Source organism: Ailuropoda melanoleuca, chromosome 4, assembly GCF_002007445.2.
Source record: "Ailuropoda melanoleuca isolate Jingjing chromosome 4, ASM200744v2, whole genome shotgun sequence".
Lineage (NCBI taxonomy): Eukaryota > Metazoa > Chordata > Mammalia > Carnivora > Ursidae > Ailuropoda > Ailuropoda melanoleuca.
In genome coordinates, this window is record NC_048221.1 from 119663865 (window position 1) to 119679666 (window position 15802).

The 15802-nt window shown below is 45.6% G+C and overlaps 1 protein-coding gene across 2 annotated transcripts in view; it reads left to right on the forward strand.

Moving 5' to 3' along the window:
- The first annotated feature begins 9901 nt into the window (after positions 1-9901).
- The window catches only part of XDH (xanthine dehydrogenase), a 59430-nt gene continuing 53529 nt past the window's right edge, over positions 9902-15802 (forward strand). The window contains exon 1 of one of the 2 annotated variants that reach the window (XM_019807760.2): positions 9902-10121. In XM_019807760.2, coding sequence (XP_019663319.2) covers positions 10080-10121 — 42 coding nt within the window. In that variant the 5' untranslated portion in view covers positions 9902-10079. The remainder of the gene's footprint in view (positions 10122-15802) is intronic. The other variant, XM_002927017.4, reaches the window with a different exon arrangement.

Consider the following 15802-nt stretch of genomic DNA (forward strand, 5'->3'; position numbering starts at 1 on the left):
CTTCCTTGGCTGCACTGATCCTGGGCAAGAAATGGGAGTGTCCTGTAGCAAGGGACAACTCACTCAGAGATGGGCGAGGCTCAGAGGACTTGAATAGAGAGAGCCATTGCACACTTGGGCAGGCTTTGTCTTTGGAAAGAAGGTTCCAAAAAAAAAGTCCTAGAACTATCCTAAGCATTGTCAGAGCTGGAAGGGTCTGTGGAATTTTACAGATGCAGAGGGGTCTTGCAAAAAATGTCAGAGAGTGGAGCAGAACCTGAGGCTGTCACCCGAGCCTCTCGTCTCCCACACTGGAACTCTGTGGTGTCATCTCAGCTCAGGACTTGGTTGCAGAAATTCTCTAGACCAGTGGACTGGGGCCTCTGTCTGTTCATTACGTAGTCATGGGGAGGCTTACAAAATTTTGTCTAGGAAAAGATTTTACATATATGTGTATATACATATATAATTTTGTATTTATATATACATAGACTTTTATATTTATATATTTTATATATTTGTGTACATATATTTGTGTGTGTGTGTATGTATATATTTGTGTGTGTGTGTGTGTGTGTGTGTGTGTGTGGTGGGGGAGGGGCCAAGCTCCCAGGCTCTGCTCACAGACCCACCAGGGAAGCACTCCATATTTAGCTCTGGGCAAGGTGTTTGATGCATTTCCTTGAGCTGTTTCTTCATCGGCAGCCCCCCTGTTGGGGCTGTATGATTCATTCACAAGATTTTTGTCACCCTGTTCCTACTTCCATGTGAGAGTCTCAGAATAATGGTGCTGATAAGGTAGAAGTGAAGACCAGGGGACGCTTAGTATAGGGAAAACATTGATAGTGACCAAGACTGCACAGTTGCACATTCCAGGTCACTAAGGACCATGAACTATTCTGGTCTGGCTACTCAATTGGAGAGAGGAGGCCGCTGAGAATCACGGGGACAGGACACCTGCTAAGAGGCCAGGGAGCATCCACAAGGCAACTCTGCTTGCCATTGTCTGTCCCCCATCCTTGGAATCCTCTCCTAGTCTCCCTCCCTTTGGGTCTTCTGTTTTCCTTCTCATCTGCTTATGTCTAAGTCTATGACTTACAGACTTGGTAGCTTCCTGGAGCACCGAGGGAAAGGTTTTAGCCCCATACGAGACACCTCGGGCCCACGGGGTCTTTTTCTTTTCTTTTCTTTTTTTTTTTTAAAGATTTTATTTATTTATTTATTTATTTATTTATTTATTTGAGAGAGAGAGAGAAAGAGAGGGAGAGGAGGGAGGGGGAAGCAGATTCCCCACTGAGCAGGGAGCCAGACACCGGGCTCGATCCCAGGACCCCGGGATCATGACCCAAGCTGAAGGTAGACGCCTCACAGACTGAACCAGCCAGGCGCCCCAGGCTCACAGGTTCTTAAGTCTATCAATATCTCTGGCTCTCCAGAGAGAAAAGGGGCCCAGTCTGCCTGCTGGGTAGGCCCTGCAGGAGCACTGCTGCCTTTACCCTTCTCTGCAAGCCCCGGGCCTGGGGCCCTGCGAGGACAGGTGGCAGAAGAGCACAAGTTCATCTGCTCCTCCTGGCACCGTGAGGCTGGGACCTGGGCCCTTTTCTAGGTCCGCAAGGACTCATCGTGTCAGATGGGTGACAGCTGAGATCAGATTCACTTCCCGCAGTCTGGTTCTTCTCTCACCCCATAACTCTGTTACATTCTGCTTTTTATTTGGGATCCCAGAATTTTCCCAGTATGGTTGTAGTCAGATACCCGATTTCCGTGCACTGGCTGATCTCGGTCCTCAGAGCACTTTACACAGCCTGCGAGAGTGGAACGGCTGTGAAGCATGTCTGTGTTTGTTCAGAAGACAGGCCTGTAGGGCTGGGGGCTGCCTCAGCTGCAGGGAGGCCAGACCCCACTGCTTCAGCCTCTGCTGCCCCCACACCGATTCTCTCAAGGCCGTTTCTCACTGCTGCTCTTCCTCAGCGGGAAGGGAGCACTTTGTCAAGGAAGCAGTTTCTCCCTTGCCTCTGAGCCCTGGAAAGGGTAAAAGAACCATTCTGGGGGAGGTGTCACTAGGAAAGCCTAGCCTCTGCTTTCTATCGCTGTCAGAAGTTTCTAGACTCAGAGGAACTCCGTTAAAATCCTGAGTCCCCCTTACCAGACAGGTGAGTTACTTAACCCCTCTGAGCTCAGACAGCTTCCTCACACAGAAAACAAGAAATTATATCTACGTCAGAGGGGTGTTGTAGAAAGTAAATGAGGTCCATATAGAACGACTAACCTAGGACCTGACATATATTTGTGTCCTTGTCAATCTTTGTTCTTTTCAAAATGTCTCTCACTGTGGAAGTGATTTTGCCTTGGCCAGTAGACTCGCCTCAGGACTGGCAGCCTCCCATTGCAGCATTTATAGCATGAGTCATATATTCTCTTAAAGGAGCTTTAAGTTGTTAAATCAGTAAGGAGATGTGATGTTTTAATTTCCCCAATTGTCACAAAATGCACACACACACACAGTTACCAGTATAAGCAGCCCCTGAAATCCCTCAGGGAGAAGTGGTCAGTGTGCTGTGATAAGGATACATGAGGCCTTCTAGCTCATGAGAATCAAACCCATCACTTCAGAAAAATGGCAAATGTTGAAACTTGGGGATTACCCATGGATGACTAAAATCTCAAATGTTAATCCTCCAGTGCAATGATCAGCTGGCCTTCGTGGCTCCGGAGAGAATGGGAGGCCGCTTCCAGAAGTTGTGACACAGGAGAGGAAGGTGCCCTCAGCAGAGGAAGCCTCGTCCAGACAGGGACCAGACCGCAGTGAGGGACGTGTCCATGCAGAAGGTCAGTCTGGTGTCCACATCCTCTCCCTGAGCATCGGGAACCTGAACTTCTAGAGAACAAGTCTAAGGTGGCTAGTTTGCCTTCTGCCCCTGATTACTTTGGGGACTAAGTTCCCTTTTTGGGTTGTATGTTTCAGGATATTAACAGCGGTTTAATGGGCTCTCGTTTTTTTTTTTTTTTTCAGAAGAGAAGGAGTTCCTTCCTTTTTAAAAGAAAAAGCAGATAACAGCATTAGCAACACTGTGGTCCTGTGGAGCATGTTGGTTCAAGGACAAGTTTGGAAAGGGAACAGCAGGTGATCTCCCCCGTAGATGCCTGCACCCGAGGTCGACTTCCCAGAGACTACTGTAATAAAACTGGGGCGGGGGCAGCCCCGGAAGCGCTGAAGTTCTCATGTGATAACTACTTTGAAGATGCCAATATGTAAGTCTGAATTCAGCATCTCTGCCAAGGGAAGTGGTAATATTTAGGATGGAAGGTAAGTTGTGGGTCTGCAGTGCTGGCTCAGGGATCCTGGGTTATCTATAAGGCACAGTAAAATGCCCTTTAAGCCTTTTTGATTCTATAGTTAATCAATGCCCAGTATGGTGCCTGGGTTATGGCAGAGTCCCATTAAGACTGATAAATAAATGGATATGTGACCATTACCCAGTGTAGAATTTGCTCTGAAGGCCCAGGAGCCCATGATCCTCAGTGACATCATTTGCTCATGGAGCATTGCAAGTGGACCAAGTCAGACATTCAAGCCATGCTTTCTTGCCTTTCATTAAAACCAGGTTCTGGCCTTGCTATCACTCATTCATTTGTTCTTCACTCATCATTCAACAAGTATTTTTTGAATAAATATTGTGTCTATCATGGCATGTATACTTTTGCCCTGAAAAAAAGAACAGGTAAACATCTCTGCCCTTGGGGAACTTACTGTATTAGTGAATGTAATACTAGCTGCTGTAATAGACAAACGCAGAAATCTCAGTGGGTAAGCACAATACAAATTTATTTCTTGTTCCTATAAAGTCACGTAGACAATGTGGGGGCCTAGGGCAGGCTGCCCCAAAATGTACCACTTTGGCATTTTGATTATTTTGAATTAAAGTTATTTAAGAAACAACTGGTATAAGAAGAACAACCTGATTGCACCCCTGACCGTGGCCTTTGAATTCAGAAAGGAAATAAATCATCCTTGTGATAGGTACCCTCCCTGTACCTACTCAGAGGTCAAGAGATATCTTTGTCACCAGAGATAGAGAATTCCAGGCGAAGGAGGCTGTATAAGGGAAACTTGCTGCTTTTACCAATCAACTCCCTCAGTCCAAACTCTGTTTAGAATTCCTTACTAACTGAAGCTCTTGGACATGAGTTTTCTTTGTCCTGTCAATTCCTCACAGATTTATGTTTCTTCATCTAAAAGACATAAAAACTGCCTGACTTGGTCATTTCTTTAGGTCTCAATTTTGTTATTGAGCCTCTGTGTGCATGTAAATAAATTTGTTTTTCTTTTTCTCATGTTTATCTCTCTCTTGTCAACTTGATTCTTAGACCATGTAGAAACACTTTGAAGGGTAGGGGGAAAAATCTTCCTTCCCAATAGCTACAAGGGTGAGGGAAGGGAGCACTCAGATCATTGTGTTTTTTTAAGCACTTGGGCTGACTGGAAGCTCTGCCATCTTCATTGTGTGGCTTCCAAGGTCACCCTGGGCATTGACATTAGTGATCAGACAGTGGGAGAGAGAGAACCAGAGCCTGGATATTGTGAACATCACATGTACCCACATTATGTCACCAGAACTCAATCATAGGGCTTCCTCACCTATAAGAAGGTGGGAAATAGTGCTCCTGGCTGTGCAGTGACCTCCCAGCAGAAACTTTTCATTAGAGAAGGAGGGCATGAATATTTGGTGAAAGGATAGCCATGTCTCAGACTTACATTCTACTGGAGAGAGAATGGGTGTGGCAATAAACACCTTAAGTGAGTACATGTATAGTATTTCAGATGATAATATGAAAACAAGTCAGGTGAGAGGCATAGGGGTGCAAACAAACTGTGAAAATAATTTTCCTCAGTGGCTACTCGTTGGGCCATCCTGTCTACAGAGCAAATGTCAGTTGATCCTTTACATGAGCCAGAAGTAAGGACTTTCCTTCCTGAATTGTGCTGCAGTACCTTGGATTAGAAAGAGACCTGACTTTGTGTCCAGACAGGCACACATTGTCATCACCACAAATGTCTCTGGGGTTATAGAGTTTACTGAGTACAAAAAGACATTCTCAAAAAACATAATAGATGCAGACAGATAAAGTGAGTTTAAATTGCTTCTGGGATTTTTCTGTTCCTTGAACTCTTGTGTACTGGCAGTAACTGACCCAGGCTGAAATTCAGACGCTTTTAAAAGTTTTGACTCTGTGTCTCTTTTTCAGTAATACCAGCTTCTTGATTCTAGAAGGATCTACTGCCCAGATGTGTATAGGATATCAAGGGTTGCTTTCCTCCATAGTAATAAAGGATTACTTGTTGCTGAGGAATACTAGCTGGTTACCTAATATCAACGATAGAAGGTTAGTTGGAAAGGAGCTGGTGAAGGAATTAAATGTTGCCAATAATATATGGAATAATGGGAGAAAGTTTTGTATTTGATAAGAGTCAGGGGGTATTATGCTAAGTGAAATAAGTCGGATTGAAAAAGACAAATACCATATGATTTCACTTATATGTGGAATCTATAAAACAAAACAAATGAATAAACAAACAAAAGTCAGAATCAGACCTAAAAATACAGAGAACTGATGGTTACCAGAGGAGAGGGTGGTAGGGAGATGGGCAAAATGGGTGAAGGGGAGTGGGAGATACAGGTTTCTAGTTATGGAAGGAGTAAGTCATAGGGATGCAAGGTACAGCACAGGGAATATTATCAATGATATTGTAATAGCATCACTTGGTGACAGATGGCAGTAACACTTGTGCTGAGCACAGCATAATCTTTAGAGCTGTTGACTTGCTATATCATACCCCTGAAACCAATGTAATAGTCTGTGTCAGCTATACTAAAAAAAAAAATCTAATGAATCAAGAAAAAATTCAGAGGCTTAGACATTTCTGAAAATTCAACCCTTTCCTTGCATTGTGGGCTCAATCCAGTAAGCGTTTATTGATCCTTCTTGCAGACCTGACAGTACACTTGGCACGAGGAATAGAGCAGTAAACACTGTTCTTCTCTTGATTCCAGGGCTCACCATCCAGCCATGGAAGGTACTCACCAACCAGAGGCTGGATTTTAGCTGGACTGAGAAGGGCCATGAATGCCACACTGGTAATCCTGCGTCCATGCTCCACAGTTAGTGAAGAACCATCAAAGAGATGATTTCTCTTCTGGGGAGTGGGTAGGAGGCTGCTGTGCTGTGAGACTGTTGGCAAGTCAACCTCTTTGACCCTCATTTTCTTTGTCTAGAAAGGGAAGATAATAATGACTTCCCTGCCCATCTCGCAGGGCTGTTATAAAGATCAAATGAAATCACATTATGCTCTTCAGGTGCCAAGAACTATGATTATAGCTGGTTAATAATCTAGATGTCTGGCAGAACAAGGGAAGACAGGTGCTACCACGCGGTGATCCTCTGAGAACATAGCAAAATCTTTTATCCAGCATGGGCCTTTGTAGGAGGGAAACCTGGCTTAGTAAAAAAACAAAAAACAAAAACAAACTTAGTAGAAAAAAAAGCCAACAAAAATGAATGATGGAATATTTTGAAAGAAAAGTGATTTTTTTTCTCTTCTAGTGAAGGTTGTTTTAAGTGAAGAAAATGAACAAAAAATGCCATAGGGTACAGGTAAAAATGCAAATTCAGATGTAAAGCAAGGGAGCCCAGCAGAGTATGTCATGCAGGCTGGTTCAGAGCAGGTAGGGGACTTCTGCAGGCAGCCGGACCTGCCCGCACCGGCCCGCACCTGCCAGGATGTGTGCTGCTGCCAGAGCATCTGCTCCAAAGCAGGGAAGGCTGGACAGCTGTCACCTGGCCCTGACCAGGCCTCCGGAGAACACTCCAAAAGTTCTCCTGAATTGTTCTTCTGCTGCAGTTTTGGAATATAGGTGAGGCTCGGTGGGGTGAGGTTATGAGCCGATGGCCAAGAAAGAAATCTTGAGACATCTTTGGTGCAAAATGATGGTTTTTTTAAAACACAGGGACAGGACCTCAGGCAGAAAGAGCTGCTGTCCTGGGGTTGTGAGGGGTGGCTGATTGGGATATTGGAGGCCTTGCCATTGCCAAGTTCAGGTTGTTTTTCCTTCTAGCAAGGCTTTAACTTTAAGACAGTTGGGAGCTTCCAGGAAGAATATCATGCATATCCACCCAGGAGTGGGGGGGGGGCAGTTTGCAGGGTGTCAGCTTGTGTTTTGTCCTCAGCTAGGCTTCTGCCTCCCCCATCACTTCCTGCTGGGAGTGCTTGGCCCCCAGGGACCTCACTGTTCCTGAAATTAGGACTCTGCACTTTTCATTCTTAACTCTTGATTTCCTGCAATTGTTCCAGGAGGGAAGAAGCTTCTGTCCAGGAGATCTCAGGGCTTATCCGACTCTTCTGCGGATTTGAGACCTCACGCCAATACAGTGCCTATTATAAACCAAGGCATTCCTTAGGAAAAACGGGGTAAGTTAATGTAATGTAAGTTAGAGTTGCCCTATCCCCAAACCACGAAATCCCATTAATTCAGCCCAAATTTGAGAATTCATCTCAATATTGAAAGCGTCAACAAGAGGTCTTCAGCTTGGGGGAAAATGCTTGTTTTAGACTGTTCTTCTAATTTGTAACATTTTGAAAAGTTATGGAGAAGGAAATGGTCACCAATATTTTGCCAAATAATGAATAATCATACAAAGTCAGCATTTTGCCAAATCTCAGTATTACAGAAATAAACTAGTCACCACAGTTACCACAAAAATAAAATCTGAACAACAGAAGCCCTTATTAAATATTTATTTCACTTCTGTTTTTTTAATGTTCTGCAATAACAGAGAGGAATTTCACCTCCAGATAAGAGAAAGAGACTGAAGGTCAGCTGCCTAAACTATGTCTCTTTCATTCTTACCAGGCGGGATTCTTATGAAGTAGGCAGTCACCCCCATTTTGTGGATGAGATAGAAGCCAAGAGAGTGATTTTTGCCAAAGGTCTCACAGAAGTGTTCGAGCTATTATTTAAGCCAAACCGTCTAACCCCAACCCCAAGCTCTGTCCTCAGTCCTCCTCTTTGACCTTGAGAGTTTGCTGGAACTTTGGCCGGAGTCGAGCCAGAGAAAGTAGAGGGCTTGCAAAACTGGGTGGATCAGTGGATAGAGGAAAAGCCTCCCACCACGAAGGAGTTAGTGCGGTCAGGGAGTACTGAGCTATTATGAAACACGGCCCAGAATCAGCCCCTCTGCTTCTCCCTACCTCCTTCTTTCTTCTTCTTTTTAGAGTGGGGTTTCTCAACCTTGGCCCTATTGACATCTGAAGACCAGATAATTCATTGTTGTGGGAGCTGTCCTGTGCATTGTAGGGTGCGTATGGCATCCCTGGCCTCTTCTCTACTAGACGCCAGTACCATCTTTCAGTCATGACCATGAAACGTATCGACATGGGAATGTCTCCTACCCAGTCCCCCAGTGAAGAACCATTGTTTTATGGTGACCAACCATCCCAGTTAGCCCTGGACTGAGAGATTGGTCACAGTTTCAGTGATTCAACCAGGATAATTGGGACCAGACAGGGATGCTTGGGCCCCTACACGTGAGACCTCATCTCCTGCTTAAATTAGGTGTGTGGAAGGAGAGGGCATTGTGTTGACAATGCCCTAGCGGGCTGCAGTTTTGTTAAGCTGATGCTATCCCGAGTACATCTGCCTTAGACTCCTTTCTTCTTCCCGCATGCGGCCTGCGAGGGGCACGGGGGCAGTGACCCCCTGCACAGAGGCTGGCTGAGTAGCCAGGTGGGTTGTTCCAGGACCAAAGAAGACCAGCGGGCATGCCGGTGTGGGTGTGCATGTGTGTGTGGGTGGGAAGGCACAGTCGCGTGCCGACCACAGCCAGCTCATCGGTGCTGCCCGGGTGGGCTGTGTGCATGTGTGTTTGTACCAGGAGGTAGTGGATCCTGGAGCGGGAGGGCTGGCAGCTCTGTGTCAACTTGGCCCAGGGCCTATAAGGTGTGGGTGTTTTAATTTATTTGATATTTTGAAATATTCTTAATGAGCTACTCTGATCACTTATCAGGGGCCTTTTCCTGGGAGAAACAAGCAAAAGAAGAACCTCACAAGTGGTTTGTTAACAGGAGAATTTTTGTTGTGTTGCTGAGAATACATTTGCAATAGTAGTATAGATTTCGGTGCTTGGCAAACCTACAACACGCTCCTCAAACATATCATTCGTCTCTCGGCCTTCTGCTCTTGGTGCCATTCACAGGCTCATTTACAGGATGAAAACGACTGAGTTCTTTTTTTCCCTTTTTTTAAAAGTTTTTATTTATTTATTTATTTGACAGAGAGAGAGACAGCCAGTGAGAGAGGGAACACAAGCAGGGGGAGTGGGAGAGGAAGAAGCAGGGTTCCCAGTGGAGCAGGGAGCCCGATGCGGGGCTCGATGCAGGGCTCGATCCCAGGTCTCTGGGATCACAGCCTGAGCCGAAGGCAGACGCTTAACCACTGAGCAACCCAGGCGCCCCACGACTGAGTTCTGAAGACAACACGGCCGAGGTCAAATGCCAGGTTTTGGTTCTGGATCACTGGGCTCCCTGGCTCCTGACCTCTGTGTTCCTCTGGGCTGTGTGAGAATGAGTCCCCTGTGTGAGCTGAGTCAGGGCGTCTGGAAACCTGAATGGTTAAATGGCAAGTGTCGAGGGGGAAGGTGTGAATCATTTCTATGCAGCGGCTCTGACCTCGGCCCTTCCTCCTTCTCTGCCTGCAGCCGGGGGCGAAGAAGCAGGTTCCAGGACGGTGGTGCTTCAGACCGCAAGTCACCTGGCCACAGGGCCTCCCTGGGCTGCTCTCTGCCTGTGCCTTCCTCTGTGCTCTTTGACACAGCTGCTGGGGGTGTGGTTTCCTGACTAAGATTGTTTGCGTTTTCTCGGTTATGTAAACGGGTGCCTTTGCCAAGAACTCCCTGTGCCCTGGAGCTCTGGGCGGCTTTTTTCCTATTGGCTGGCCAAGTTTCGTTATTTGGGGAGGTGTATTTTTTCGAGCTGCTCAGCTGCGATACACATCAGTGCCTTTTGGGAGTGAGGTACCTGGAGGTCAGGGACCCAACCGGTAACAATGACAGCAGATGAGTTGGTCTTCTTTGTGAATGGCAAGAAGGTAAGAAGGAGCTGGTCTTCGGTCGGACTTCTCTGCTCCCGCGGGGCGGATGTCTGTCCTTTGGAAGAGGCTGGTTCTATTCTTTCTCTTTCGTCTCCTTTCTCACTCATTCCCCCTCTCGTCCTTTCTCTCCCTCCAAAATGTTGCTGCATGGGTAACACTGGGGAGAGAAAACCTTCTCAGAGCTGGAACAGAGGCAAGATGCCCGAGGGGCAGAGGAGTGCAGGGGAGGCAAATGACAACGGAGACCTGGGTCCCCACCCAGTCTGCAGCAGCGGAGACACCGGCCCAAAGCTGAGAAAGGGGCACAGGGTCCTTGGCGAGGCTGGCGGCCACCCGCCACACCTCTGTCTCTGTGTTTAATCCAATATGTCCTCCGGCTTTTGTTGTTCTCTTTGCTGAGAGAAGGAACAGGAACTGGTTTTCTTGCTAATACCAAGGTATAAGATAGACATAGCGTTTGATTCTGGTATTTCATGGTTAGTGTGACAGTTAACTTGTATGAGGACATTTACCAACATCTTGTGGCAAGCCACAATTTTTTTCCCCCATAAGGGGCATGTTTCTCCCCCTCCCCCCACTTAGTACTGCATATAAATATTTCAAGTCTCTCACTTTGATAAAAATTGCCCACTTGGATGAACTTTATTGGTGCGCAGGGACATGGGGGTGGGGAGGTGGGTGGAGCAGAGGGGGACTTCAGACAGGGGTACCCGTCCTCCAGGCCCTGCAAGGGTGTGAATCTTTGCAGATTTCACTGCAGGTGCAGGGAGGGACGGTGCAAGCACATTGCACTGTCCCCGTCCCCCTCCCCACACCACGGCTGAGGTGCTCCCGTCGGCTCCGGCTCCCCAGTCAGGAATGAAAGGGACAGTAAAAGGATAGCCATAGTTGTACCTTGTAAATGGCCATGTGGACAGTGTGAGTGATGACTGTGCCTAAGGCGCCCCCAAAGAAGGGTAGCTTTATTTGTTTTGCTCTATTGGCACTTTTGAGTTGAGAAATTGGGCAACGTTTAATTTTCAAGAGCTAAAATGCACTTCGTGGGGCATCTGGTGCTTAAATGGTCAGGACGCATCTGGGTGACTAGCAAGGGAATTCCGCGAGCCATGGCGACATCAGTGCTCTGAAGACTGTTGGATTCAGTGTGAGGGGTGCCAGTGGGAGGCACTGAGGGTGAGGTCAGCCATGTTCTTCCAGGTTCCGTGTGTCTCTCCGTGCCAATTTCTTTTCAGGATGACATCTGGCAGCAAGCCAAGAGGTAGGGCGCAGCCTCCCTGTTGACGGTTGTGAAACTTTTGCAACCAACATTTACAACAACGTTGTTGCATTTAGTGATTGCCTTGGAGAGATTCAAGAAACAGTTGAATTGACTTTCTCGAAGTGTTACTTACACAAAGCATCTTTGGTGGAATTTTTCTAAGCAGTTTTTACGTTGAGTGAGCAGCTGGATTCAATGACTTCCAAGGCCACATCTTGCTCTAAGATTCTTTTATTTATCATGCCATCAATTCCTGTGTGACAGGACAAGGTTCTGCTGTTCTTTAGGGATGGTGTGCTGTGATGCGCCAGACATGAAAAGGGATGTTTCAAGGTAAATCTGGCTTGGCGAACTCGTTTGCCCCTGTGTCTTAGATCCACTTTAGGAAGGCAATTTAACATTTTTAGATGGTACCGTCATTATCAAACCCTATTATCTCTGGAAACTTTCACTATTGTCAGTTTCTGTGATGCATCCTCGTGTTTGTAATTTATAAGCCTGTGGCCTCTTGAGAAACTGCTAGAAAGGTGGAGAGGCAGTCTAAGGAGTGATGAGGTGAAAGCAGTGGTTTGCCAACAAGACCAAGCAGGAATTCCCAGTCAGATCAAGGCGGCTGCGAGTAAGTGTGTTCCCGTTTCTATTTCTAAGCTCTTGCTAGATCTAGATCTTTCATTACTGGATATTGTGCAGAGAAGTTACCAAAGAAGCTGTTGGAATGGGTAACTCACTCTTAAATGTAAGCCTCCTCAGGCTGTCCAGGACTCTGTCTCCACTGACTGGGGTCCTGGAAAGGGTGTAGGATGTCAAAGATCAAATGCCTCGGGGGCCTTCTGTGGTGGTGATGGGCCTTGAGGACTGTCGTGTCCATGTCTTCTGTTCTAGCGTCAGAGTTGGAGGGAAAGAAAGAGCCGCGCAGGATTTCGGTGTTATTGTAGTGACAGTCGTTTTGGTGCACGGGATTCTAGAGTTTCTGAGCAGTCGCTCTCTGTTTCGTGGAGATTGCGGTGCATGGAGGAGTGTGGCAGACTTGGCATGTGGGGCCCTGCTACAGGTGTGCAGGAGTGATCCCCACAGAAGCAGGTGACAGCTACAGAGAGCCTCACCGTGGCTTTGACTCCCTCCCTCACACTTACGAGCTCCCCCCAGGCCTGCGGCTGTGGGGTATGTAGGCACTGGGTGAACATGATCTCCAAGAAGAGGCCAGGCGTCTGTGCCTCGGGACCTTACAGAGCAGTTAAGGAGATGGATTATAATTAGTCAAACTACTATCTTACAAAATGTATTTTACAAAAAACTATTCCCATGAAATGCTCTTTTCAGATATTCTTTTTTAAGATTTATTTATTTGAGAGAGAGAGCGAGAATGCGCACACATGAGAGTGGGGGGAGGGGCAGAGGGAGAGAATCTCCAGCAGATTCCCCGCTGAGTGTGGAGCCGGACACGGGGCTCCATCCCACAACCCATGAGAACATGACCTGAGCTGAAATCACGAGTCTTAACCCACTGAGCCACCCAGGCACCCCTTCTTTTCAGATATTCTTAAACCACTTAGCACAGCGTTAGCACCTAGCAGGTGCCCCATTAATGAGGACAGAAGGAATGCATGAGTATTAAAAGCCCTTAGAAATCCTCTACTGAAGAGATTTATTTTTTACACATTTTTTCATTTTGAAATTATTTTAAATGTTCAAAAAGTTGCATGAAGAATACAAAGAAATACTCAACAGAGTATTCACATTCACCAACTGTTCACATTTTGCCACATTTGCTTTATTATGATCTCCTTCATTCTCTCTCCCCTGTACACACACACACACACACACACACACACACACACACACACGAATAGGTGTTTATGTGATACACACATGCATTAGATATATATGGATATGTTTATAGATACATATAGATAGATACATAGACGTATTTAAGTACATAAATAATTTTACATATTTATTTATATATAATTAATAGAAATAAATACATAAAATATAAAATTTTCTTTCTGAACCATTTGAGGGCAATTTCCAATATCATGCCATTTTACCCCTTAAATCAAGAGTAAGAATATTCTTATAGAACCAGTCTCTATAAAAATCTGGAACTCCAGTGTTGATGTAATACTATTATCTACTCTATTGCCCTTCTGCAACATATTCCAATTTCCCCAACAGTGTCATTTATAACTTTTCCCCCAAACCCAGGACCCAGGGTCATACTACACAGTCAGGTGCCATGTCTCTTAAGTTTCCTTTAAGCTGCAGCAGCTGTTTACCTTTCCTCGTCTTTTGTGACATTGATGTTTATGAAGAGAATAGGCCATTCTTTCTTAGAACATCTCTCATTTTGAGTTTGTGTCATGCTTTCTTATAATTAGATTCAGGGTCTGCATTTTGGGCAGAAATGCCAGAGAAGTGGTAAGTATTTCTCGGTGCATTACATTGGTAGGCACGGATGTCAGTTTCCCCCATTATTTGGAATGTGACCCTTGACCACTTGATTAAGGTGGTATCCGTCAGTTTTCTCTACTGTAAGATAACTTTTTTACCCTTTATAGTTAGTAAATAATCTGTCTGAAGATACTTTAAGTCTATGGGAGTATCGTGATCATCAAAATTTCAGCCACTGGTTTTAGCACCCATTGATGATTCTAGACTGGATCAGTTACTGTGCTGATTGCAAGATCGCTAACCATATTGATTAGTTGGCATTCCTCTGTCAGGAAGAACTTACCCTTCTCTCCAATTTGTTTATTTATTAGGTATCACTTTGAACTCCTAACTTTTAATCTTATTTAATGGATTATAATCCATTGGAGCTATTATTTGTTTTGATGCTTAAATCTTATCAGAACAATCTTCTGAACCTAGCATTTCCTAAGCTCATATCCCCATAAAGTGTTTGTCCTTTAGAATACCCATTGGCGTCCTGTTCAGAGAGGGTTTCATGGCATTTGCCAGGGCCAACCCTGCAGCCGTGCTGTGGGATGGCACAGCCATTCTCTGTAGGAATGCAGGGAAGGTTGGACCACTCATGGCTGGGGTGATATAAAAAGCCTTTGTCCGGGAAGAGTTTGGGGTCTTCTAAGTCAAGATGTAGGTGGAAGAGGAATGAAATGGTCAAAGCCACAGAGTCAGAGGTATACATTGTATTTTCTCGAGTGTGAGGACCAGGTTTGCAGGGAAGTAGGAGGGGAAAAGGCTGAAAATGAAGATTGGGGATGTATGGAAAAGGGCCTTGGAAGACAGCCTAGGGAACTTGGATGTTACCTGGCATATGTGGGAAGTCATGGAAGGCACAGAGCAGGGGACTGATGTGATGAGAGCCAAGCTGGAAGACAAGAGGAAGCAACAGCTTGGGGGGAAGGTAGTAAGCCAAGAGGTTCTTCCTGCCATTTCCAAGAAAAGTGATAGGGATCTTTATTTGTGCATTTATGATTTCTCTAAAAGAAAAGAAATAGCTTCTTGTGTGAACTTTGTAACCAGGACTTTGAACAAACCAGATTCGTGGGGTGTAATCATGAAAGGAAACTAATTGGATTTTCCACTTTCCTTTAAACTTTTTTTCAGGAGGCAAATTCTGGCAGTTTTATGACTTTCTGGATTGCTCTTAATCAATAAAAAATCCTATGGTCATTTATAAGTTTCCATACACAGCCTCAATTCAGGTTAAAGGGGGGAGGTTAGCAAGAAAGTTCTCATTTAATGAGTGCTGGTAGAAGATGGCTTCCCACCACTGGAACATTCAGTTGCAAGTCTCATGACACGGGGCACGTTCTTTTCTCTCGCCAACTGCTCTTCCTCAGCCTCCAGTTCTGGGAGGTCCACTCCACATGGACCCTGTTGGAGATCCCAAACCTTACGTAGTCAGTGTTTGGGGGATGATTTAAACACCTCCACACCAGCTCTCTCTCTCTTGCATGGTCTATACCAGGTCCACAGCCAACACGTCACATCCTCTGTCCTTCTCAGACTCTGGGAGTGCACACCAATCCCAACACCACCATTTCTTCTTCAGCTTGTCTGGTAAGCCCATCTCTAGCTTTTAGATATGTCAGACTACCATATCCCCTGTCCTACAAAGGCTGTATGTTAGCTTCACCTGTAGGGCTAGGGAAGCCCCCCTCATGAAGTTTGAGGTGTGAGGCAAGTACCTCCTCTCCTCAACTTTAGGAAGATGGAAGAATCATAGTGCTGTTCTGTCTAAGGAAACTCTTGTCATGTATTCTCTCTCCTTAACCATTCCAGTTACCCAAACCCTATTACCCTTCATAAGGTATGATGAGTATGAGTAGTGATACCGGTTTTCGTGGATTTCCTTTGATTCTTTGCATCGGAAACTCATTTTGTAGACAACCTTTCCATCTTATTGAATAAACCATTTGTGGACTTTTGGGTTGAGATTTCTCCTCTATGTCTG